Source organism: Caloenas nicobarica, chromosome 2 (genome assembly GCF_036013445.1).
Source record: "Caloenas nicobarica isolate bCalNic1 chromosome 2, bCalNic1.hap1, whole genome shotgun sequence".
NCBI lineage: Eukaryota > Metazoa > Chordata > Aves > Columbiformes > Columbidae > Caloenas > Caloenas nicobarica.
In genome coordinates this window covers 74,460,601-74,487,586 of record NC_088246.1, presented here as the reverse complement: position 1 = coordinate 74,487,586, position 26,986 = coordinate 74,460,601, and the positions used below count along the sequence as shown (strand labels likewise).

At 45.9% G+C, this 26,986-nt stretch overlaps 1 protein-coding gene across 4 annotated transcripts in view; it reads left to right on the top strand.

The window, feature by feature from the left end:
- The window catches only part of RREB1 (ras responsive element binding protein 1), a 126,831-nt gene that overhangs the window by 24,751 nt on the left and 75,094 nt on the right, over positions 1-26,986 (top strand). For 2 of the 4 annotated variants that reach the window (XM_065628932.1, XM_065628933.1), the window contains exon 2: positions 21,790-22,160. The exons of the other annotated variants lie outside the window; for them this stretch is intronic. In XM_065628932.1, the coding sequence (XP_065485004.1) occupies positions 22,130-22,160 (31 nt within the window). In that variant the 5' untranslated portion in view covers positions 21,790-22,129. The remainder of the gene's footprint in view (positions 1-21,789; positions 22,161-26,986) is intronic. 4 annotated transcript variants of the gene reach the window in all.

Below are 26,986 nucleotides of genomic sequence, written 5' to 3'. Positions count from 1 at the left end.
TGAATGCAATATGTTAACACTCCTGTAAGTCCCAGAATTGCTTGGCTGCCCCTTGCCCTGCCTGCCTTGCGCTGGCTGAAAAGGTACCATTGTTTGTTCTGCAAACAGTGGGCGATGGTTGTTTCCAAGGTGACTACGGTGCTGTTGCTGCCCTCTAGTACAAAAAAAAAAAAAAAAAAAAAATCGGCTTTAAACATCTGGGAGCATCCCACTGTCGCCAGAGAGGGTGGGAGGGAGGAGAGAACCGCTCGTTAGAGCTCTCCGGGCTGGTTATTGTAATAGCACAAAGATGGAGAAAATGCCAGTAACCTAAGAAGGGGTGATGCACACATTCGGTTTACACTACAAAACATTCTTTCTAAATAGTACATAGGTACAGCTATTGAAACGTGAGTATTTCTAAGGATGTGTCTCTGATGAGAAGAAATTAAGGTGAATTTAAGGTCTCTCAAACACACTTATCAACCGTTACTTGTGGTTTGAGTTCACAGTAGTAATATTCTGCTTTTTCTTTTAATTAAGAGGATGTTTTGAAGACTGCCCAAGCAAGGGTGTATGGACTTCTACAAGGAAAGCAAGAAGGGAATACTCAGCAGTTCTGCTAGCCTTATAGGTTTTCAGATTGTTTTGTAAAACAACTATTTGGGGATAAAGTATGCATCCTTCAAGGATAGTACCCCAGTCTTTTCATTGCTTTTCTGTATTCTTAGAAGGCCTGTGGTACTCAGAATAGTGATTTATTTTGAAATGTCTAGGTGGATGGATTAGAAGCATTTTTTCATTCTTCTCTCTGTGCTGCCTGCTCATCTACTGATACAGCTGTTTCGTATGGAGAACGGGGAGATGAGCTGAAAAAGAAAACCCCAAACTTCTTTTAATTGGTCATGGATGCTGCTAGCAGAACTTTGCCTCCCCCCCATCAGGTTTAGTACAGTTCATACACAGGTTTCAGTAAACATTAACCACTTTTATCAGGGCTCGAAGCATGCTGAATGGTTAGCAAAGAGCATTTACTGAGAGAGAGAGAGAGAAAATGAACAAGTCCAAGGTCAAAAGGATGGTAGATTTTTCTTTATTAAAATAAGGGGTGGAGAAGGTTGACAACACTTTGTGGAAAAAGTAGGCCTGTGTGGAAAAATGTGGTTCTTGTCCTTAAGCTTTCATCCAGGTGAGAGGATGTGGGGGTACTGCAAGGAGGACATGCATCTTTAATTCTTCTTGTGCTCCAGTGAGGCGACCGGAACACATCAGCCCTCCTCGGGCTCCTGCTGACTGACAGCACGAACTCCTCGTGACTCAGATCAATCCAGAGCGGAGTATGATCTTTGATATCGCGTGTTGCATCTTTATATGGGTCTGCTCCTACCCAGCATCCACAAAGCTCCTGCTGACTCCAGCAGTGCACAGCCAAGCGCAGGCAGCAAGAGATCGCAATTTCCTCCCCTGCCTGCATGAAGCAATGGTGCAGAGCCACCCTGGTTAGGAAGGGTTGGTTAAAGAACTGTGGTTTAGCAGTCTGCCTCACCTTTCTTTCTCTTTTGATGACTTGGATGTTTCTTTATTGCTTTTGAGGGATGTAGCGCTGTTAATTTTTGCTGCAAAATGAATTGTCGTAGTGGTTAAAAAATAGTCGATCAGCTTAGCAATGAAGATGGCAAATTAATGAAATGATTTTAAGCTGAGGTGTGGAAAAAAAGGCATTTCGAAAAGAGTGTGTAACCTGCCCTAATGAAATTTGTTAAAGCATCCGATGACAGAGTTCAAATTGTAAGTTATTTTTAATTGTGCAAATCAGCATATCCTGTCCCTCCTAGCTCCATTCAAATAATACTTTGCAAAAGAAAGAAGCAGCAGTGTTCACCTGCATGTTTCCTAGAAAACAGCATCATTGAAAGGTTGTACCTCATTGGAAAAACACAGATTTACTTAAACGATACATCAAAGACAGAAGAAATCCAAACCGTCTGTGGCTGATCTGACACTAGTTTGAGAAACACCCTCCGCTGCATGCCCCTCAAATAAGAAACGTGTGCGCACAGTTAAAAATCTCATCTTTGTGGTGACACAGATGATTCAGTGCAGGAAACGAGAGGAATCTCATTCAGCAGTTAAGCATTTGTGGAGCGGGGTGTGAGGAGGTCATGGTGTTCAACACACCTCATTAGAAACCTTCGGGCTCCTTTCCCTACTGCATTTTATACTGATTTAAATCAGGGTTGATACTTGAAGCACCCGTGCAAGAGGCAAATCCCATCCTGTTCGTTCCACCTGGATCAGCTGGGAGATGAGAGACGAGAAGAGACTTTGTCGTTGCTTTTAGATTTTAGCTTACAGACATGAGCCATCCAGCTCAAAGCCATCCCTTGTCACGGGAGGCGCAAGGGCTCAGCTCTCGCATCCCGCGGGAGCTGTGCTGTGGGGTGGCCAGGGCGGTGCAGGGAGTGGGGCCACCACCCTGGCTGCAGTGGTGGCCCATGTTCTTCCTCCTGCTGTGGCTGTGTGGTCCTGGGGGTGGCAGGGGGAGAGGAGCTTTAGGTGCAGGCTTGCAGTTACGGGCTCTCGGAAGACGCTGTAGTTCATCTAAATATAAAATACAGACTGCGGTTTTGGTCTTAAATATTTGTGGGATTTTCGCAAACCACTACAAACAAACAAAGTAAACAGCAGCGAAAAGTGACACATTTCAGGCAGGATTTTTTATTTTTATTCTGCAAGGTGATGTGGAGACTTGTATTCTGTGACTCGGGGTTCACAGGAAAGACATCTCTCAAACTGAGAACTTCTTTTTACATGTCTTATTCACAAACTTCCCAAAGAACTTTATTTGAAAGCTTTTCAGGAGGCTGGGATGTAATTTTCTTTTTAACTCTGTTGATGTTCTCCCACAGCTTTCCAGGTGTTTTTGCCTCCTTCCCGAAATTCAAAACAAACAAACAAAACTTCCTTTCTTAATAAGTCGATCGTGTGTTGCGTTAAAAGCCTTTGTAAAGTCGATGGAGGGAAACAAAATCATGTGTGCTACTTGAATTCTAAAATACATTCATTTAGTACTAAGGGCAAGTTTAATGGGAGCATGTACAAAACATTATGTGTGTGTGTGTAAACTTTTGCTTTGCCTGGAAACTGACCAAGGAATAAAGTAAGAAGGAAAGTTTTTAGATTGCTTTGATGCCTCTGCAAAAGCATTTGCAGTTTTGTATTTGCTGTAGGTCTCCAGCTGATAACCGGCACTAATGAGGTGGCTTTTCATACAGTTTTATTGAAATTATTTATGCAAATACAGCGCAAACTTTATTGCAATAGCAATCATTTACAGCGCACAGCTGGTAAACAAAAACATTACCGTTCATTCTCCAGCGCCTCGATAGCTTCTGCTCAGTTCTCGCTTCTGTACCCGGCCATGCGTGCTCCCGGCGTTTATTCCTGGACTCCAGCAGACCCGCAGGCTTTGCCTGCTCATAGCACTGAGGAGCAGGAAGGGCTCCCTCTTGAAGAACCGCTCATCCTGTTTTGCCGCCTTTTTTTTTTTTAAAAAAAAAAACCTTTGTGGAAAAATACTTGTACTGTCAGTCTGCAAGACCACAGTCCTGTTCTCCTCTGGAATTGTTTCATAAAAGGTTCTCAGAGGACCATTAACCGCACTGCGGGAAGGAAGAATTCCATGCATCCCCATTTTAGATACCCTTGCAAAGGCTTCAGTGCAAGAGTGTTCTCTTTAGCATATAAAATATAGCAATACATAATATAGTGAAGAGACTCATGCTGTCAACCATTACACTAAATTTCTGTCCTCTCTCCTTCAGCTGGGCTGGGGAAGACTGTCTCATTGCTTCCAGACTATGATGGTCAAGTTTGACTTGGTAGAAAGTTTTTGTTGGGAGAGATGTGACAGATCTCCGTGCTGCGTGAGCACCAGAGGAAGATGGGGTGGATGCCCCACTGCAGCCTCGGGGCAGCCAGGAGTTGGTCAGGGAGACTTGGTCTTTTATTTCCTATCAGCATACAGCTGAGCCTTTATTTATTTTACAGAAACTTTCGCTGGCTCTCCCACTGAACTTCAGTTACAGTGCGTGATTTGGGGTTTTTCTGTTTGATGACTGAGCTCAGTAGAACGGAGCAGGCGACGGGTATTCATTAACAAGCCATGCTGCTTGGCTGCCGTTTTGCCTCGATTTGCTGGGGTGTCTCGTCTCCGAGGGGCAAGCGGGATTCGGCTTCAGCGCTGCAGGTGCTGGGTGTGTTTGGGGCAGGCGGCGGTGCCTGGCGTTTCGGGTTCGGCAGCCAGAGCTCGCTAGGCTGCGGGCCGGCCGTACGGCACGCTCCCGTCCTGCAGCAGGCCCTGGGCACCCTGGCACGGGGTGCTGACCAGATAAACCACCCGGAGCCGAGCATCCCCGGTGCGAGGTAGCAGGGGCCCTGGAGAGGTGACTGAAGTCGCTGCTGTGCCTGGCTTAAAAGCCTGGATTGTTTCAGGCTTGCAGCTTTCGTGTAGGGTCTTACATTCAGAGCACTAATGACTTCCTCGTTGGGACCCAGACTCCTTAAAATTTTATTAAAGGGATTGTCTGTGCTGACATTTAGCTAACACCAGATGTTGGCTTTCAGTTACCAGTGTGGAGGTGGCATAGCTAATAAAGGCAAGGGTAAGAAACTTGTGAGAAACTGCCTGTCAGATGCGGCTTTGTGTATTGCAGCCTGCGCCATGCCTGTCGCTTCTTCATGGGCCAGCGTTCTACAAGAAAGCTTTTTTTCTTTCCTCCTTCTTCTTTTTCTTCTACACTCTTGACTGGCCAAGTGTTTTCCAAGCACGTGTCTTTTTCAGGTGGCCTCGCTCTTTTGTTAGATGCTAGCTAATGCAGGGAGAGTGCAGAGGTAACTCAGTGGCAGATTTTGGGGGGTTTCCCTTATATTTTGGTATTTCTTCTGTACATAACTTTCCTGTAGATCATGATTCTCCCCCTCAACCTCTTTTTGCCATACCCTCCCTCAGAAAATGTCAGCAAGCGATTGTTTCCTTTGCAGAGCCGCGAGCCCCTAGACAGAGGCTTTCCCAGTTTTATGAATGCACCATTTGTTGCTGAGGGCACAACTGTTCGATATAACTGGCTGCATCCCACTCTGCTTGGGACCAGCATGCACTACAGTCAGGCTATGCATAAACCAGATTTTTGTATTAAATGGCACCATTTTGTCCACAGCAGCAGTCTGTCTGCCTTTTGTGTGTGCGCGTGTGAGACTTGCAGTTTTCAGATGCAAAATATATAAAGAACAGCCGTTTTGCAGAAAGACATGTTACTCAGTGAGCGTACCATGCTATTTTAAGGTTTATTTTTCGTAGGGAGTTCCTGATGAGTGGTATTTCTTCATTATTTTGTGTGGGCGGGCCAAGGCACATTTTAAAATATTTTTGTAAAATGGATGCATGGTATAACATTACAAATGTAGTTGTTTTATTGGGGACATATTCAGTTATAACTTAACTGAAAATACACATAGCACTTTAAAAGTGTATGTGCTCATTTATGTTTTATTGTATGTCATCAACCCATTGTATCCCCTTTTCTTGTTCAGTGCGGCAGGGCTGGAGACCGTATAGATTTGGGGAGTAGTTACATTTATACAGTCCTAAAATTACATTCAGCCCTTTTAAGGCAACCACGAGGCTGATGTGGCCCCTGGTGAAAATGGGTTTGACAGCCCTGGCGTAGGTGCATCCTCTTAAAGATGCACTGTGCTTTATGTTTTTAACTATGTCTAGGAAACTTCATTGGATGCCAAACCTGGCGCTCTTCCTCAGCACCCGCCCCGCTCACCCCCCATTCTAAGGTCAGCTTTTTCGGACAAAATGGTGCACGTGGCTCTGGGCTGCTGCGCTGGGTCAGGATGTGTTGGGGGCTCCCGTCCGAGTTGAGATGCAGTCTTCAATCCCAGCACAGGTTTCTACAGCGCACACACATCTGCAACGCTTGGTTTGCACTTAAAATAATGCAACACTGTCCTTCTGGCGGACTGGGAGGTGCGTGGGGAGGGGGTGGAGGTGCAGTTGGGAGTTAGTGGGTGCCACGCTTTTTGCATGGCATTTCTCTGTCCTCGTACTGTGCTTCTGCATGCTGTTTCTCTGTCATTTCCCCCTCGGCCCTGAAAAGCAGCTTTTAGAAAGCGCCGTCCCCATTCTCGGTTACTTGAGCACAGGCTGTAAAACAGGGAGGTTGCATGAGGCTCTGGTCCCAGCAGATGAATCACAGCTTAGGCTTTTAGTCCACGCTGCCTGTCTCATTTGTCTCAATGCCAGGAGTTTCTCCTCGGCAGCACAGCGGGCTCTTTCTCCCATCTTCTCTCATACCTGTTGAGTCCCAACCCCCCAGCAAATAAGAACACCTCCAAAGCAACCTCACCAGCTTAGAAATCGCCCATTCGTACTTCAGTAAAAAATACTTTCCATGCTCCATCATCAGTGTGTTTAAGAAATGGGGAAAACTGGGAACACGTCTAATTTTCCCTCTTTAAAGAAGGTGGTACTGAGTGGAGAAGAGGATTCCCCACCTCACCCTCCTTTGGGTACCCACATGAGTTGGAGCATCAGGCAGGCTTGCCTGAAACATAATAATCCATCTACCAAAAAGGAATAACAACAACAACAAAAGTACAGATTTGCAGCCTTTCTGTGGAGGTTTCCACCCCCGCTTTGCCTCACCATGTTCCTTCGTATATTCACTGCCCACATAATGTTACCCGTGGGATAAGGGTGGGAGGGGGAAGCTTTTTTCTCTTTCATGTGACTGCGGCACAGTTAATAATTGTACCAGACTTCAGGCACTCGCGTGACCAAAGGGATTGATCAGATTCGTAACCAGACAGAAGTTTTTCAGGCACATCTTCGTGCCTCGGCATCCCAGCAGATTCAGAGGAGCCAGATCTGCTTTCTCTCTGATTGCTCATTTGTTATGAGCTGGCTACGTATAGCACATGGAGACAAAGGCTGCCCTGGCCTGAAAAGCCCCTAAAGAAAAGCAGTATACTAAATACATCTGTAAAACGGTGTTCAAGTTACAGACTGCATGCGTCTCAGGCACTCTCGCTTGCTTGTTCCATCTTCCCGCCCCCCTCCTCCCTTGGTGCCTTAAAAAAGGAATGGCAAAATAGTTTGATAAAATGCATGAAGTGCTAAACTGTTGATATGATTTAAAAAAAAAAAAAAAAAAGAGTCCTCGCTCGAGCCTCTGTTTCCAACACTTTAATCTTTTATGGACTGCATACTTGCAGTGGGAGTGGAAGGGGATGTTGCAGGCTCACTTTCAGTGTACTTAGAAATCTTTCCCACAGCATGAAAACTCCCCAGAAAACATGTGAAACAAGGGCCTGGAGACCAGGAAGTTTCTGATGCCTAGCGCTCATTGCTCTGAGGGATTTGCTGTGCTCTGGAGGTCATGTAATAATCTTTCTTCTTTGTTGGCTTCTCTAAGTCTGTTTTACACACGACTGAGGGGTGCGTGTGTGTTGCTGAGCTTTAGGAGTCCTCGTTTCTGTACCACATTTTTGCCCCTGTGTCTTTTCTTACTGCACTCCCATGATTAATACGTCTGCTGCTTAAAATGGCTACTGAGCCACCACCAGGTTCTTGCTACTGGTTACCAACTGCTTAACCCCTGTCATAAACCACCCAGCACAGCTTTGAGTTGGTGGGTTTTTGTGCTTAGCAGGTATATTTCTGATCTCGGGGCTGTGCATTAGCCCTATGAATACTGTACACAATGAAGACATAAATCTGCTGTGGTGATGAAGATACATCCTGATGCTGTGGTCACTGCTGCTGCCCCTGTACCACACTCTGGTTAGATCTGTGTGGTGTGCACTCTTCTGGGTGTATGGTTTTGGTGTTTGGTTTTGGTTTTTTGTTGTGTTTTGTTTGGGGTTTTTTTTTTTCTTTGTTTCACTCCCCCTTAGTGCTTTGCGTAGTTTGGAGGGTTTTTTTGAGGAGCTGCAGAAGTTGCTAACACAGAAAAGTGGCGATAAAGGTGGGAAGTTGGGCACTTGAGGGCTGATGATGCTGGCCAGCTGATAAGGAAGATCCAGTTCCTTGCAGTAAAGAAATTGTGCGTCCAGTTTCAGTCTGCGGTGGACTCAGCTTTTTGTTTTCTGGCATCTCCTTTCCATGTGCCTGTGTTTGTGCTGGAGTGTGATGGAGCGTGAAAGGAGTCGGAGGAGAGAAGGGGCTGCGGCTTGGGTCTGGTTGCCAAAAAAAAAAGAAAAAAACCAACACAAAAAAAAAGACCAAAAAAACCCCAACACCAAAACAAACAAAAACCCAAAAACTTGACCAAAAGGAGAGTTAACCGGAACATACCACAAAACAGGTTAGGCAGGACACCGAAGCCACATACAAACCTTCTTCAGTGCTTTAAGGCATCTTCAGTTCACCCTTCTCCCTCTACCCTTTCAGGTTTTCCCCCTCTCCTCCCCGTTATGAAGTAGTCCTGCGCCGCCGGGGTCTGGATGGGGGGCAGGCGGATGGTTGCAGCACCGGCTCGCCTGCTGCCAGCTGTGTCTTAAGAAATGGAGGGTGCACTTGTCCGTGCCCGTCATCCCATCGCAGAGGCAGCGCTCTGGTATGCACTGCCCGGGTGCCTTCCTGCCCTCCTGACGGGCTGCCTTGCGAACAGTCCCAGCCGAAAATTCACGGGGGAGGAAGAGGAGCAAGGAGACGGGGAATGCTGGCGGGTGGAGCTTGGAGGGCTGATCCTCAGCATAGTTAATCATTACTTGCAGCATAACCTGTTCCTGTTTTCTAGAGGTTTCACTGGCACCCGCAGCCAGGAGCAGATGAGGAATATGTGACAAACTGCTTTCCAAGTGAGGCCGTTCGCCTTGCAGCACCGAGCCCAGTGTCTAGGACAAGACATCATTTCTTCTGTAACACGTTTATGCCTAATCGTTCAGTAAACATACCATATATAGTCGGGTTCGTGCTCGCTATAACACCCTGCTGCACGGCGACTATGCTAGTACCACACAGATTCCTTAGCTCCTGGTAACCAGCTGACAAATAGGATGTTGCCGTATGTAACATAAATATTCCACACAACCGGGGTTTTTTACACTCCTGCTCACAGTGCATAAAGCGTGTGTTTCTGATCATGGCAGTCTTAAGTCTGGCACTTTGAAAAATGAAGAGGATTACACAAAACAAGGTACCTTAATCAAAGGATGGACCGGGTTCCACACATGCATTTTTGTTGCGGAATAAAAATTCTACTCTTTCTGTAAACATCAGACAAAGCTTGTATTTATTAATCAACGTTGCAGGGACTTTTTAAAAATTATTTTTTCTCTATCACCTCCTAGGTGATGGGTCCCAAAGTAGAGCTATGGTTGACTGAGAGCTTTCTGTTTTCATTCTAGCATCTTTTGTAGAATTTCTCCCCTTCCTCTTTCTCCGTGCCATCTTTTGTTTACTCTGTGCTAGCAGGGTGCTGAGCGTGGCAGAGGACATGAAGAGCAGCACTGTGGCTGGATTCACAGCTTTCTTAATCAGCTGTTACATGTGGTTTGCCTTCAGATTTTTTCTTTTTTATTATTATTTTTTTTAACATTGTGAAATGATTTCAGTAACATTCTGACTCCTTCTGTGCTAGCAGAAGTGGTACAGGAAAAGAAGATGAAACCTGCCTACCTAGACCAGGGTGGGGTATTTTTGCCTTTTTGTGCCTTCTTGCCCTGTTCTTGGTGTGTGAGAAGGCAGCGTAGTGGTGTGGACCCCAGATAACCTTGCACAGAACTTTCTGGATGTCTGCTCGTTGATGGCTGCAAGTGCCTCGGTCCAGCAGTTTAGCGACTGGCAACATCTCCTGTACCGCTGAGACGGTTGCTTAATCACAGAGGGTGCTGCTTAGAGGCAGATCCGTATGGGTGGCTTTTCCTCCAACTGACTTGCTCCTTCTTTAGGCAGCACTTTCAGAAGGGGAGACTTTGCAGAGGGGAGTGTTTGGGTGTTACATAAATGGACAGGACATGCATTTCTCTGACTTGCCTCTCATTGGCCTCGTCAGAGTGAATTATGTCTGACTGCTTGGCAGTTAATTGGACCATCCTTCCCATTTCCTAAGCTGATAAGCCCCTCACTGTCTGCCTCAATCAGGCTTCTTTGTTTGAGAAGTTAGTAATGCTGCAGAGGAACAGAATAACTACTTCCCTATCTACTGTAACCAAGTGAGGTGCTGTGATTGATAAGTCTGTGAAGATTCACCATATTTCTTCAGCAAAATCATTTCGTGAGACTTACTTGTACCATAACACCAGTCGCAGTTGACAGGCACTGAAAAGTAGGTATAGCCATTTTATTTAATACATACCTTGTCCCTTTTTGAAAGGATTGCATCCGTGTCTAAGTTATCCTGTGAGCAGCTTTATTCTGGCAGGTCCTAGTAGCCATGCGGAGTACCATGGGTGTCTGTAGTTGTCTGTCCATCAGGATCAGGTCTCAAAAATGGCTCTCTTTTCCCGCAAAGCTTTCAGAGTGGGACTGCCTTTCTCGATGTGTCTGCACGGTGACTGGCTTAAGGTGGGTGTTGCCAGAAGGTGAGTAATAGATGATCATTAATCGTCTCTGCGCTAGGGATGAGTTTGTATGAAAAAGCACTTGGCTTAAAGGCTGTGCTTCTGCAAGCTCATCAAAATTAACCATGCAGGAGACAGTAGCATAGCATCCCAAAGGCCTGATTCTTCCATCTCTTAGTTGGTTTTGTTTTGACGTCTGCAAATTTACTACATCTGAGTGATGGAGAAGCATAGGTCCTTTTGTCTCCAATGATAAATGATATCAGTATTACAGATTGCAAATGGGCTGAGTGATACAAAATTGTGTGCACTAAAAGTAAACGCCCTTTTATTAGATTGCTCAATAATCGTTTTAAATGCAAAGGTGCAGTTAGGAACCTTGCAGGTATGCATCCTTGTGTTTGTACCATTGAGTCTATGATATGAATGCATAGGAAAGGTACAAAAATACCAATTCCTGTGTTAATTGTATCTTGAAAAGTAATTTTATTCTACAGGAGGCTGCTTGTCCTTTGTTGTCAAAACTGTAAATAAATAGAAGTAGAAAACCTAATGCCATAGTGATTTTTAAAATAGATCCCATTCTGAGTTCGCATATTGATTTGAGCAATTCATTGCATCTGTTTAATCATACAGTTATTTCTAAAACCTTTTGAAAAGTAGGATTCATCACAGAAGTCTTCCTTCTCCCTCCATCCTTCGACTATTTCTGGCAGCTTTCAGGGCCCTAAGCACACAAAGCAAGTATTGGAGGATTTGCTCCTTGCACAAAAATTGGAAGGACCGGGATTTTTTTGTTCTTACAAAGCTTCCAGAATGTGGTTTCCCTTGAGCTTGCAATAGAGGATGTAAAGCACGCAAAGAAAATACATGCACATCGCATTGCGAACCTACATTTGTAGGTACACTCTGCCCCCAGGAAGCGGCCACTGGTTTGTTTTTCGTTGTGCCTCCGACTCGGTGGCGTTGAGCCCCAGGGTGCCTGTGGCGTCACGGGAGGACGAGGAGGGGACGCGGAGGCTGTTGAGCTCAGGTGGCCGTTGGAGGTGCGCAGCCGTTACTCGTTCGTTACGTCCGAGGGATGTCGGGACTCGGGTGAGCTGAACGTGGGGCCGGTCAGTGGGGTGAGGTCTGGTGGAGAAGCTCAGGGGGGCAACCTCCAGCGGTGGCCGGGTTGCCGTCCCTTCCTCACAAGGAGCTGTTGGCAGCCATCAGGTCCCAGCCAGCCGGTGGCCTCTCGTACTGTGACTTCTTTTGTTGCCTGGCATTCAAGGGGATGGGCGGAGAATTTGCGTCCGGGTTTTGAAGTTTCTGGGAGAGCATTTGTGCTCTGGATCTTGTCTGAACGTTGCCCAAGCTGGTTCAAGACCAGCTAGCAGCCTCTGATTCAAGGGCCTCGCCACCTACCGTGGGATCAGCGAGCTTCAGTCTTTCTGAGTGAAGGTGATGAGGGAAGTGGGGGAGGAGGTGTCCGTGTCTTAAAAGCTGGAAAACGAGCGACTGCTCACTCTGAAGTTCTCAGAAAGATGCTGTGTGTGTAGCAGTTAATGGGAATCTCACTCTGCATGCGTGGTAGCGCGCTGATGTGGCTTATGGGAGAGCAACTCAGTGGGCTGCAGCCGTGGATGGAGAGAAAGCAGGAGGCAGCCTGGCTTCCCGGAAAGAGCACGGGGAACATCAGGGGTGGTGAAGCTGAGGAAGTGCTTAGCCTCAAAATTGAGGCAGCTTGAAAATGAATTAACTGTTGGGCCCGCAGTGATCTGTGTGTTCATATATGTATAGGACCTTAAGCACAGAAAGGTTTGGGGTGAGTCTGGAAAGGGTCCATGTTAAAGGAATGTAGTTTTTCTGGCTTCCGAGATAGCTTTTTGTATAGACAGCATGGAAAACGATTACAAAAACAAGTATTGCAAGACACTTAATGAGATGGGAAACTGGCAGTGCTAAGGCTGCGCCTCTTGGACTTGAGCGATTGTGAGAGAATAGCAGTTTTTTTCTGCTTTCTTTTTCCAAGCAAACATTTTCTGACTCGTGAACAACCACGAGTGGAGTTTATCCTGCAGGCTTCAAGTCAGCAACCCCGAAAATGCATCGAAAATCTCTCTTGACTTTTGGATTCAGAGGCTCTGACATGCAAGTGGACTCGAGGAAAAAAAGTTACTTTTAATGTTTGCTGGCAGTTCCACCAGTGTAGTCTGAGACTTTATCTGCTGAGATGTCAAACTGTCCGCTTTCGCCGTTTTGAAGTGGGGAGTGACTGGGACTGACCAGACCAGTTTTTAGGGAGCTTAGTCAGCTTTCCTAACTTCCAGGTACACTGAGAGAGTCATCAGGGACAGCAATGGAGGGAGAATGTCAGTAAGTTCCTCTGCATGAAAGAAGCTGGGCTGCCAAGAGGATTTTCAATGGGAGATCACCAGGCAGCTTTGTTACAGGCCCTCTTCTTCTCTTGCATGCGGCTCTACCAAGATTTAACCATTTGTGCTGAAACCCCACATGTCAGGTGTTTAGCTTCAGGTCACATTGGTTTTGGTTGAAAGAAAAATAAGTAATTAAAAAAAAAAATTCTTCAGCCATTTCTAAGAATGTAGCTAAGGGAAAAGTAACTTCAGGTTTTGAATTCCTTTTCATGTCCTCTCTTTTCTTATTGGAAAGAAGAGAAAAACCACAACAAACCTAGAATCCCTAAAAAAGGGGGAGAAAGTCTGACCTGTTCTTCGAGTCCTCAAAGCTGTAATGCAGGAGCATTGAGATTTGGGAAGGGTGAGGCGTGTGGGAGATTGCAGTTACAGCTATTGATTGAATAAGCTAGCTATTGGTCATCATAGCTGGTAATCACCAGCAATGGTGATTTCTCCAGTGCTTCCCATTCTTAATGTTTGTTGCAATATATATGGTAAAAAGGACTGTGCACGACCCAGTCAAATCCAAACGTCCTCGTGTTCCTCCTACTCCAGACCAGAATAAGTCACTTCAGCTCTGTGAATACTGAAATCGGCAACCTGGTCCCACGTGTTGAGTTAACAATTTAGCGACCTTGTTTACCTCTGTGTTTATTTGTCTGCTCTTCCACGTGCAAAAACACATGCGGAATGCGTGGCAACTTCTCTTGCTCTGTGATGTACAGGTATAGGTGTAGAATCTCTGCTTGAGGGGGTGGTTGGTGTAAGATGAAAATGCTGTTCTTGTGAGTGTGCTTTACTTTGTAGGCACTTCTGTTCCATATGGAGTAGTAAGTGTAGTTTGAAAGTTGTCTGACAAGATTTGCGCTCCTTCCCAAACACCACTAGTCTCCTAAATAAAAACAAAGGCCCAGAAGTTCGAAAATACCTGCATATGTGATCTAAACAAACTTTCTGATGCAGGGGCCACTGTAGCCCTCCCTTGCAGGCCACAGCTTGCACTGAGACCTTTGTAGCTTCTGTTGAAGCTAATGGGTCTGTTCCTTAGAATGGGACTATTAGTATCAATTCATTAGCAAGACTGTGGCCTTGATTTGTAATGAGCCCTTAAGTGTAATTTGCAATAGCCTGCTTACTGTATCTTACTAAGCTGCTGGGGGCCTAAGAGGAAAACAAATTGAGGCTGGAGTAATATTTACCTTCGCTTCCAGTCAGGAGGAGTAGCTAGAGCAAAAAGGAATGTGCCACACCTAGGATCTGTGGAGTTGGCTTTTCTGGGAACTTTGGGCACAGAGAACGAAATACCCCAATGCTGTGTACACAGGGCGAAGGCAGCTGCTATCTTTAAAAATACGCATATGAAAACGGAACTGGAAGTTACTGCAGAGCTGCATTTGCAGGTATCATAGCAAGGAAATTTTTAGAAACCAGACCTGAAAGGTTTTACAACAGCGGGTATCTCAGGATACTCCCTGACGTTTCTCATTTGCTCGGCTGAAGTGTTAAAAGAACCCCTGGTTTCTGTAGTTACAGATAGCAGTTAAGAAATTACTTTAGGGTTTTGTTTTGATTATATGCAGGGCATGTGCATCATATGTATTTTAATGTCCATTTAAAAACCCCTTTTTTGCGTGATTGTGGAAGGGCAGACCGTGGAGTTATTTTAAGTTCTTTGACAAGACACTTGATTTAAGTCGTTTATTCATGTTAAGCAACCCAGAGCAATATTGAATAGCTCTATTTCAAGAAACTCTTCAAAATGGCATAAAAATTCCTTTTTTGTTTGTTTTCCAAGAGAGAAAATAGTCAATTTCAAAATGGTTTAAACAATTTAGCGATTTGTATTCCATTTCTTGCAAACTTCCCCCTCCCCCCTAAGCCCAGCCACTCTTCCCCTCTGCTCTTGCCCACAGAATTACCATGCAACTAATTTTAGAGTTGGGTTTACACATTTGTTTTAAAAATGCAGCAGTCTTCATCTCTGGTAATCCACCAGGTGGAAGCAGATGTGTAGAATATCTGTACATGTATTTGTAAATCCAAGTTTGAGCAGAGGGGGTTCCTGAGAGGGCAGTGTATGTGCAAAAGCAAGGGAAGTCAGGAAAGCAAAAATTTGCAGTTAACCACTAGCTGGATTCGTTGGTGGTTTTTGTTCATGTGGTGGCCCGGGTGACATTGTATTAGCCAATTCTTCTGATGGATGGTTAGAGATCAGTTGCCTGGCTGTTCTGAATTACCATAGGGAGGAGGCTATCGGGGTGGGGATGGGGAGAATGAGATAGGAAGTGGTTTCTTAGAGATGGGTACTCTTCTTGTGCTAACAGAAGTTTGGGTCCATTAGCCATGAGTGTGCTTTTCTGGCCCACGAGAGCTCGTTTGTAGCTTACTGGTGTCTTTTTCCCTTCTGCCTGCCTTCCCGGTAACCACCTGGCACCCCTGTACGTCTCTACTCTTGCAAAATATGGCATCTTTGAAGTTTTGGGGATATCCCTTTGTATTGAGTCCTCACAAAGATTTTTATTTGACCGCATTGTTGTCTGGAAATATGTTAAAAGTGCTAGTTTGTTTTATTTTATTTGGTTGGCGGATAGGTGGGAGGGCAGGACGAGTCCACGTAGTGTCAGAGAGGAAGCCTGAGGTAGCCCGAAGTGACCTCCTGAAAGCATCCCTCGGGCCTGCGGATGCTCGTGGTCTGCTAAAGGCAGTCATTTGGAAAGGGGCTGCGTTGTCCAGATTTACACTGCCTGCTACTTTTCACGCAACAGAAACACTTCGGCTGTTCTGCTGCAGGTTTTTGTTCTGTCCTTCTACAACCTTCGTTGTTGTTTCTCCTTCGACCTGTTGCACTAAAATTCATATCACTGCCTGACAAACCGTGCTCTTAATAATGTAAGCTTTCCTTTTAGAGCAAAGCCTGGACAGTAAGACATGTCGAATATATATTGGCTTAAATAATTTCCTTGCTGACTTGTACTCTTTGAGCTTTGCTTAATTCTGAGCATGTTACAGAAACAATCAAATTCCCTAAAAGTAAAGCGTTCCTTTTCAGCTATACCAGGGAAGATATTATCATTTTTTAAGTCCAGAGTTGCAAAACTTAGTCCTCTACTTGTACTCAGTGCATGTTAGGACAAAAATAAAATGGAGGAAGAGCTGAAAGAAACCGTTTGCATCACTTGAGGCCCAGTGGGAGCTGAGGGTCAGGATCGCTCTGAGAATTAAGCAGTTCACTAGAGAATATGATAATACCAGGAAACTATGGTATTGCAATAAGGTTTTCATTTTTTTTTTATTAGTAGCAGAAACTTTAAAAATAAAAAGTGAGCAAGGGAAGGCCTGGGAGCAGAAGTGGCCTGAAGGGGAACCAAGACCAGTCTAGAAATGCAGAGAATTGGTGGTTCAGGAGTGCTGCTTTGCTGTGTCTTTGTGTGAAACTCCTCTCTGTCTTGTGGAAGGGGGAGAGAAAGATCACAGCCTGGTGAAATCTGTCTTCTCAATGCTGTTTTTAGTAAAGTGAAATAGTTCTGGGCTTTACACGTTTCTTGCGGATTGAGGACTTTAAACAGGGAATGCTAGACCTGTGGAAAAGCGACTGTAATCACAAATCTGAAGGTGGTGTGAGGCCTTTCTTGTTGTCTTTAACAAGCCAAAAAGTCACAGAAATCTGCCTAGGCAAACTTTTGGTCCTGCTGTGCCCCAGTGCAATAATTATAAGGCAGAAACAGCTGATGGGTCATGTCTCCAGCCCTGCGCAGCGTTATGACTTGCTACCTACATTCCATGTTTAGCTTCGAGCGATCAGATGGTGCAAGCAACGTGAGCTAGCAGCGCCTGAGGACATGCAGCCAGGCAACACGTCCTTTCCCTCTGCAGCTTTGGTTTCTTTTCTCCGCTTCTGTCCCATCCCATCCCCTTAAGGTGATGCATTTTACAATAAATCCTGTTGTCTGGAGGGGGGGGTAGTTGCCGGTGCGAGAGCATGTGTGCCATTCCCACTGTGCTGTAGGTTAAGTCCAAGGGCCCAAGGTTTGTAAATATTGTTTCTAAAGTACCTGAGGGCTCCAGGTGAGCTGCTTGTCCTGCTCGCCAGGGCCTCCGGAGCTGTGCTTGGTACACGTGGTGGCACACGGTGGCAGACTGTTTCAGCATTGTTACTGATGTGACTTAATGAAGCATGAGATGTATTGGAAGGGGTAAATTTTGTCTTCGTGCCTGGGGAAAGGGTCATTTGCGAATGTTTACAAACAAACAAAAAAGTTGAAGATTATGCTTAATTCAGCCAAGACTGAGGGAGGCAGGGAAAAAGGAGGATATTTTGGTCTTTTGTTTGTTTTGTGCTTAGCACTGTGCAAAAGGTACACCCAGTCCTTGATCTAGGAAAAATCGGATAGGTAAGCAGAAAATTACCAACTCATTGCCTGAGACTGCCCTTGCCCTCTTGCTCCACTCTTCCAGGGATGCCACGGGAGAGATGTGGTGCAGACCTTTTAAAAGCGGTAGTTTATTTTGTTGTGAACTTATTTTCACTGGGTTTAACTGGAGAACTGAGCTTCAGGTAGAGTTTTAAATGACAGGAGTGTTCTTTATGGCAGAGGTGTTGCAAGCGAGCTCTGAGCTGGAGAGAAGGGAGTGGGGGGGAGCAGGAGGAGGGAGTCTGGAGATGGAGCTGGCTGTGGGTTTGTTCCACTGCATCTTTTCATCTTTCCCCAGTATTGCAGCACCGTGGGAGTAGAGTTACCGACAACATTCTTGCTCAGGTCTCTCATCCCTCACTCAAATAGAGGGTGTAATTTGACAATGTCTCCACTCCCCTGTGCGAAGGCTGTTGATGAAACTATACATGTGTACGTTTTTAAGTGAAAAACAAAAAAAAACCCCAAACAATGCAAATCCCAAACCAGATCAGTTCCGTGATCCCGGATCACCATGTGGTTGTTCAAACGCTAGTACTGGCATGAGGCCGGAGGGAGAGCGTGTGGCTGGAGCTGTGGGGTGAAGTGAGGACTGGCAGTCTGTCCTTCTGAATGACAGCTGTGGCTTACATCAGGTTAAATCAGTCTGTACGCTGCAGGCTGAGGCAAAGCAGAATGGATTAAAAACAGGTTTTCACTTCTAGCCCTGTGTTTCCTCCCAACTGTACTTCTCTGTGAGTTTGGGGCGGGTACATGTGTTTCTGCATCTCGGCTGCCACGGAACGTGGGAGACATCTTCTTACAGGACAGTTCTCGCAAACTTTAGTATTCACCAAAGTTTTCCGTACTTCAGCTGCTGTGCCCACAGCTCTCACAAGCAGGTTTTGAGTCTAGAATTTATCTCCTCCTTCTCCATCTGTATCGGCTGTTCCGGGCTGCAAACAGGTTAACAGTGGGGCCTGCTGGGCTGCTCGCTGGGTGGCCGCCTGGCGCTGCCTTTGGGCTGATGCAGATCATTTCTATTGGCCAAGGTTATCTCCCTGCTGACCTTGCAGCCAGAACTCAGCCTCTTGGTGGCACGGTAATTATGGAAAGGAGGGATTCTGAAAGAATTTGTGAAGGCTGGAATATCCTCTCTGTTTTTGTACAAGCCGTGTTTTATTTTCATCGCTGCTCTGAATGAGGAAAGAAAGTGCCTTGATGTTAAGTTTGCAAATTTGGAGAAGGTCATGTTTGAACACTCTTTTCTTCTAAAATCCATTGTGGAGACTCCCCAGATGTAGCATCGCAAGAGGCTGCTGTAGCACAGCTCAGCTTAAAAGCCTGCTTTTGCTACTGTACTTTCTCAGTTGTTTGCTCACTGAGCATTGATAGCTTGCTGTATGTGAGACACAGCATTTGATTTCTTCCTAGCTATAGCCTTTCATACCGGAATGTCTTTTCCCTTGGTTGTAACCGGTTGGCTTTACTGGGCTAAATATGTTTGCATGGTTTTGGGATGAAGAGGGACTTCTGTTAGATGTGTAAGGAAATGAGGCATGAGGATTAATGGGAGGCATGGGGAGAGAGGGAGAAGGCGGGTGGGTTTTCTTTTTTTCTTTTTTTTCTAGAGGCATCAGGCTCCTCCCGTAGCGAGGGAGAGCATAGTACATCGAACCTAAAGACCTTTAAAGTACATGCTGAAATGGATGCTGGGAAGATACAGTACAGTGCTTGGGCACAACTCCAGGGCTCCCAAGGCAAGTAATATTTAAACAAGCTGAACAGCCCCTTTAGGCAAGCAGCAGGAAATCCAGCACTGAGCTTTGTGTTGTTGCGTGGTCAGCAGAAGATAAAAGCTCAGGCTATGCAGCTGGGGTTCCCTCCTATCACTGGATGGCAAACTGTTAAGAAAAGATAAAAGGACAGAAAAGAACAGGGGGTCGTCTTACTGAAAAGCATTCCTTCATATTTTAAGCCGTCGAAGTACTTTTGAAATACATTGGGCCTGATGTAAGTCAGAAACAGCGTCATCGGCAGCTCTGGTGTGTGTTGGAGCTTTTACATCAGTTGGCAGGCGAAAGGTGAATTCGTCCCTCTGCTTCACCAGGGATAAATGTTTAACATGGTTAGGACTGTGGTACACAGAGGTGCCTCACTGCGAGCCTCACAGCAGGCAGGAGCTTCCCAGAACTTTTTTAGGAGTGGGGCACGTAATGATGGGGCTGCGGCTGACTGGGGGTTTCATTCTGAAATGCAGCCAGCCTTCAGCCATACATAGCTTCTCCAGGTCTTGCTTTCTGCAGCTGATCCTTGGTTGGGGACTATTTTAACAATGAGGAAGAGAATTTAAATGAATGAGGTTGCTATTTCAAGTAGTCTAATAATTATTTACTGTATTCCTCCCCTCCATCCCTCCTCCTTTTTTCCTGCATCACAGCACTGGTGTCTTGGGAAAGAAAATGCTTCAGAGCATTTGTTACTAATTTAGCAGCAAGTACGTGCTCAAATTTGGGATTTCTGAGATCCGTGTGTGCCATATGTAGGCAAAATGTAATATTTGCTAGTTGCAGTAGAAGGGAACAAACATAAATTTGCTGTTCTCCAGATAGTGTTTCTTTAATCTACTGAGACTTACATTTGTGCAGCCTTTTTGTTTTGGTAAGACAGTTAACTGTCCTCCCTAGGGTGTCTAATTGCTTATCATGAACTAATCAGTCCCCTGGGTATATGAAGGAATGAAACACTGCCAAGATAGAGCCTGTGACTTCCCCCAGAGGTGTGATAACCCTCCCAATTATCCCACCCTTCAGGAGCTTGCTTACTGCTATTTTAAAGATCTCATTACTTCAGAAATTATCCATATTTAGAGATTTTAGGAAGCTTTAAAGGAGTATATTTGCTGAGGACCCTTTGAACTTGTTAGCTTTCATATTTTTTATGTCAAATCCATACTGAATAACTTTTCAAGCTCCCTGTGAAGTATGCTGAACATGTTGCTGCTGCCACTTCTGTTGATGAAAGTGCTACCTCCATAGCCTCCGTGGCATGCTAGACCCTAACAGATGAGGAAAGGGCCAGTTTCTGTCTTCAGCTGTCAGTAAGTTGGGATGGAGAAGTCTTCTAGCTTCAGAAACCCCATTTGAAGTTTAGGTGAAGGAATCAGTGGAAAAAATCTGGTGGTGACTCTGTTCTGATTTTTGGTAGAATTATAGTTGCACATTACCATGTGTGAAATGAGTGGGTAGACTAAGAAAAGTTTTTCACCTTACAGTGAAAAATAATTTACTTGGCAGGAGTTTTGCATGCTGCTTCTCCATTCAGTTTCTTGTTTTAACTCATTCAAATACATGCTTGTCTGCTCCACAGGTGAGATGGCTACCGATTTCTTGAATTATTCTCTTCTTTCTCTTTATACTGAATGGTTGAGCTCCATAAGGCATATAAAACTTACTAGAAAACAATAATGTCTGAACTGGAAGTGGAAAATAGCTCCTGCTGTTTAGTATCCAAGTGAAAGTATGAGTTCTGGCATTGAGGTTTTCTTTGTCCCTCACTTTTGCTCTGAATGAACGTAATTTTTATATGAAGTTTGGAGGATGGGATCTGACAGTTGGGTAGAAATATGGTTTGTTCCTTTTAAGAGTTGTAACCTAATAAAAGAACAACATTGGTGTCTTTTGTTTTCTTTTGTGTCTCTTTTAAAGCACTAGGTCTTGTTCACCTCTGGTTATAGAGTAGGTTCTAGTTGACCTCAGCAAGATTAATGTAAATATACATATTGCCACAGTATGTGCTGGCCTAAAACTCTAAAGCAAGGTGATTTCATTTCTAGAATTAAAAGAAAGTGGCTGCGTGGGTGTGTGTATATATATATATATATGACTGAGAAATGTTCATGTGGGAACATCACTCCTGAAAAGAAGTACACATTTCAGCGTCACAGGTCTGATTACGATACTTCAGTGTTGCTTCACTGTGTGTGCATACATGAACGTGATTAGTCAAGGTTCCACTGGCAAACTCTTGCTGTCCTACTGCAGAAATTGGGGTGGGTGTGAGTGGGTGCACATGCCATTTGTTTGTCTTTTTTGTTGCTGTTCTTTTTTCTCTGTTATGAACACGTGCAACTACTACTTTACTCAGAACTGGGTTGAACCTATCTGTAATTCATACTAGTTTTGGTATATTATATGTCAATGAGAGTCAGCAGAAGGAAATGAGTTTCCCTCTTCATACGTGAATTGTGGGAAGAATTGTCTGTATCATCTGTTTGATGGCAATGTGTGAAGCACTAGCAGTGGAATTGGTTTTTCGGAAGAGGAGGGTGGTTTTGGACTAGCAGCAGACGTTTTTGGCTGGAGGAGTAGCAACTTGAAACTTGACTTACTGAAGAAACCTGTTCACAATTTTATCTTTTTTTTTTTTTTTTTTTCCCCCAGCGTTCCTGAAATAAACTTCCTGCAATTCTTTGCAGTGTGCAGGTGTCCCGACTCCCCTTTACTCATGGTCGCCTGTGCAGCCCGTCAGGCGACTGAAGGCTGCACCTAAAATTCTGCCAGCAGTGCAGCGCACCGCAGGGGTCTCGATATCGGTGCAGTGGACACCTCGTACAGCTGCGGGCTGTAGCATCCCTTCCTAGTCCGAACAGCTGAGTGTTGCGTTCCAGGAGTCTACACGTTTGGAGGACTGCCTGGAATAGAAAAAGGAAAGCTGCAGAGATTGTGAGCTGCTGCTTGAGCCGTGTGGCTGTTGCGCCGAGGAGCATCAAAACTTTGCCGGATGGATCCGACAGCTCGTTGCAGAGTAGAGGGTCAGTCTCACTGGTTATTTGCAGTTATTAACCTCAGTGGATTTTATGGTTTGTTTTGTTTTGTTTTTCTGTTTGCTTTGTTTTTATATTTTTCTGTGTGTGCATAAGCGGATTGTGGCCTTGTAACCAGAATGCTCATGTTCAGGAAACTTAAGGCTGTTCCTACTGAAGGGCTTTGAAGATCAGCAGGCATTTCCTCCAGGGTTTACAGCATTGTTGGAGGAGCCAGTCGCTGCAGAAGTCTTCAGGCCTATCCACCCGGCTTGGGTCATTCCTTACCTCACCAGCACGTGGATTATGCTGTTTGCAGACTGTCTAAGCTCCAGGATGACCTCTGTGGATTCCTCATGAGCTTTTACAAGGCCAGGCCTGTGTACTTTGTAAAATCCTTTAGAAATGCCTGCTAGGCTTTTAAAAGTCCCAGAGCAAAAGCTATACTACAAGGAACTTGGAAGGTCAGCAGCTGGATGTGGTTGTGGATGAAGGGGGATTTGTGTGTGTGTGTATGTATGCAGTTCTTGTTTTGAAAATATATCTTTTTCAAGTCAGATAGTGCTGTGTCCTTTCTGAGGAGTCATCTTTTACTCATGAAGCTGAGGGACTTTTGAATTCCATCAGAAATTGTTGAATTGGATCCCTGTGCCCTTTTTTTTCACACGCGTTGCAGTTTGTGGAAATTAACAGATGCTGTTTCGTTTTGTCAGTGTGCAGGAAGCACCTCCCACAGGTTAGTTTCACTGTATATACTTGAAAATAGAAAGAAAACTCACACTGGAGAATACCATTGACAAGTAGCACTGCTGTTTAAAATTTTCCTAGTGGCTTTCCTGTGAGGATCTCAACTCGAAGATTCTTACCGGCACCATCTACTGCTGTAGTTGATTTACCTAACTAAAACATGAAAGAAATGTTCTATTTCAGAATTCAGAGCTTTGCAAACAACCCTGATGGCTACCTGCCCAGCTAGTATAAGCCAGTGGGTGTGCTCACAAGACTGTGGCAACTTGTTCATCAGTGATGGGAGGAGAGACGTTTTTCTCAAGGCTGGGTTGTCCCTTCACCTGGAGGAAGCGATAAACCTTAGTTTGAGTCATTTGTGGCACTCTGGTATCTATTGCAAATGAACATCTAGAATAACCCCAGGTAAAATTAAACAGCTGGCTTGTATCCCTTATCTCTGGTTCAGAACAACAGGAGAATGGCAAGTGATGGTCATCTGTGCTTAGCATCACATGGAGATGGTGTAGATGGTCTATACCTGTTCCTGATCCTTAGGAAATTGTATGAGATGGTTGACTTGAGACCTGTTTGTGCGTCATACAGTGCAGGGCAGGGAGGTGGCTTTGGCTAGTGCGTTTGCCCAGGGTCTGCCTGCTTTGGAAAGATGAGCCAGGAAGGAGTGCTGCAGGTTATCTTGCTCATGAAAAAGTTTTGTAGCTGCTTTGGACATCGCAGTTGGAGACGGACATTACAAGTGTCTCCTAGGGTGGATGGCAGAATGGAGGCTGTACAGCACGCTTCTGAATCCCTTTGCTCCAGCACATCTCTCCTCCCTTTGGCATGTGGTTCCCCTCTTAAAATGTCAAGCTGACACTCTCTAATTAAAAAAAAAAAATATTTTGAGGGCTATGTGTGTTTCTGAATGTCTTAAATTGTCTTGATTATAGATTTTTTCATTGTTGTAGTTTGGAGAGTGTGATAGGGGGAATAGTTTCTGTGCTGACCAGAAACAGAAAACAGGAAGATAATGATGTTAACAAGGTGGGGGAGAAAAAGGGGTGTTTTTTTAGGGAAGCCCAGTCACCAAAGCCTGGGGAGCAGAGGAACCCTGCTGATAACACAGATGAAATAGTCTGCCTCTTTCCTAACGTTAGAGGAATGGAGCTTTGTAATAAATGGCTGCCATGTGGCAGCTGTCTCCCAGCTTCGTGAGCCTGGCAGTAGTTAATCCTGTCAGCAAGTCATGCTCCCTGGAAAAGAGCAGCAAGAAGAGCTGCAAACTCTTGAATCATTCTCTCTGCAAAATATTGGCATGTTGAATTTCTTTCTGCTTAAAACGAGTTCAGTAATTTGGTGGAGGTTCTCATCTTTAAGTAGCATTAGAGTGCAGCTGTGTTGGCTTTTAAATGAAGCGCTAGAAACACACTGAGATGATGTGATTCTTTTTCTGCTTTAAAAAAGAAAAAAGCCATTTTAGTTTTGGAAGGTATATGTTCCAGGGTACAAAATGTGCTGTGTAACAAAGGGATACCCTGTCTGTTATGAAATTACAGGTTGAGCATCTGAGGTCATGATTATCCTTAAAGGCTTGAGGCTTTAAAATTAATCTGTTGACTTTAATTTGCTTTTTGTATTTTGCTGAGTGTGTAATTTTCTGTCCTTTCTCCACAACCCGGAAATCTAGAACTTGAACTTTAAAAAAAAAAAAAAAAGTGCAGTAATGTAACATAATCAGATTTTTACAGGGCTCATGATAAAATTGTGATGGCTGACAACAATGCTACCGCCAGGAAATGAGTTTTAATGCCCGTAATTTCTACTCTTTATTTTCTCATGTCGTGCATCATTTTACTGCGTTATCTTGTGAGGCATAAAGTGCTTTGGTGTGCTACCTGGTGCAGCGCTCCAAGCAGAGAGTGCACTGGCATCTCCTACAAAGACAGCAAGGTCAGGCCGCAAAGGATGCATTGGGGTTTCTGTGGTAAGCGAATCGATGCTGTCCCCCTTGGGTTTGCCTGTGCAAGGAAATTTGCTAGCATGTGGATGCAGTTAGACTGGTGAAATGCCACGTGGGACATAGCTACTCCGAAAGGAAAGAGTCTTTTCCTGGTTTAGCTTGCCCTATTTCCAGAACGGTTTTTGTAAAATTGCCCGTGCATTCAGGCTCTCTGTGAAGCTCTTTTTAACTGTTCTGGAGGAAGAGCGTCGGAACCAGGGCACTGCACAAGAAGCAGGGCACTAGCACAGGCGATTTTCTGCATCTTCCTCAGCGTGATTCATCCTGCCCCTCTCTAATCCCTGCCAAACCCGTCCTGCTGCGCACGCACAGCTCTGGCTGTGTGTGAAGAGCAAGCATGCGGGGATGAAACGTTTGCTTGTTTCTCCCTCTAGAGATTTGCTTTAAAACTTTGCCTCAAGTCCCGGGTCCAAAGCTGCCTTTGGCTGAGCTGCTGGTCGTCAGAGTGGGGGACGGGGACAGGAACGGGGATGGGGACAGGCCCTCCCTCCTTCCCTCCCTCCCCGACAGCTGCAGGCACCAATTGCCAGTGAGCAGCCCGGCCGCATGGTTTCGTGGCTTTTCTTCGTCTCGTTATTACTGTTCCTTCTTGTTTCCGTGATACCACGCAGAGGAACAACTGGAGTGATTGTCTCCTCTCGGGGTGGGCGCCTGGGCATCTGCACGGCCAGCTGGCATGGCACAGGAGCCCCTGTTTTTTCACTGACACCAGGGGCTATTGATGGCAGGCTGGGGCTGTGCTGCTGCCGCACAGATGCTTGCTCTTGGCCCACCTTAAAAGGACAAGATATCCTGTGGTTTAGACTGGCCATATATTGTCGGGGATGTCAGCATCTCCGTCACAGCTCCCCGGCCGAGCCCAGCGTCCTGCTTCGCCCGTCCCGTGTCCCTGCAGCCTCTCCTTGGTCGGAGCTGAGGGGCGTTGCAATTCGGGCTGTTGGGAGGGGAGGTCGCTTTTCTTCTCTGTTACTCAGAAATGTTTTCCATCTGGCTCTCCCAAGTGCAATCTGTCTAGCTCACCCCTCGGGCTCTTGGAGAAGTATCCTGTTCCCTCCGCACAGTACTTGCTTAACCATGTAGGTGATGGGACTTCAGCCTATAGCTTTACTCCACTCTGGGCTTTAAGTTAATTGGATTTGGCAGGGCAAAGCAAAAATAAAAACAAACAAACAAAAACCCCCAAAACCAGCCACAGACCTACGTTTTAGATTGTTTCTTCATTTTGCATCCTTTGTCCCCTCTCGCTTGTCTGAGGTGGCAGCAGCAGCAGATGAGGTTTTGTGTTCCGAGGCGCTGTGTCCCCGGGGTGGCAGGGGCTCCCCTCGGGCAGGTGCACCCCCCATTCCTCAACCTGTTTGGCAGGAGTCACGTATGATGGGAGTGTCCTCACTTGGGCTTCCCCCTGCCCCTCCACTCTCTTGCCCTGTCCTCGGCTCCTTTGGAGGCTGTGTGGGAAGCGGCTGTTGTGGCAGACAGCATGACACCACTCTCCTGACCCGTTCTCTCCTTTGTGTGACACCTCCATCCCACCTGCCGAGAGAAGAGCCTTCAGGGCCCGCTCCCTCCGGTCCCTGTCCCTGCTCTGGGCTCCCACCCTCTCCCATGCTGCATCCCAAGACTGTCCCCTTGCCCGGCCGGACAATGGGCCAACCCTGGCCCCGGGGAGACCTGCAGCGGCCGGACCGGGGAAGGCTGATCAGTGTTGGGAGAGACCCTGGGCTGTGTCCCAAGGAGCGCCGCCCTGTTGCGGCCGGTGCCAGCCTGGGAGGGACGCGAAGGGACTTTCTCGGGTTGCCACTTCATCTAAGGCAAATAAACTGGAGTCAAAGCCAAGAAACACATCGACTTCCTGGAACTCTGCGAGCCGTCCGCACAGCTGTCCCCACTCCCCGAACACATGCAAAGCAGAGCTTGTAAGGACAGACAGTATTGCTTTTGTGTCCCTCCTCAGCCCGCGGGGAGAGCGCAGGGGAGGGGATGTGCCGGGTAAGACCCAAGGCCTGTCTTGTGTCGCTGTGGTCATGGTTCCCAGTGACTGGGGGGAGCCAGACCCCTCCATGCACCTCCTGACGGCTGTGCGGGCAGGCAG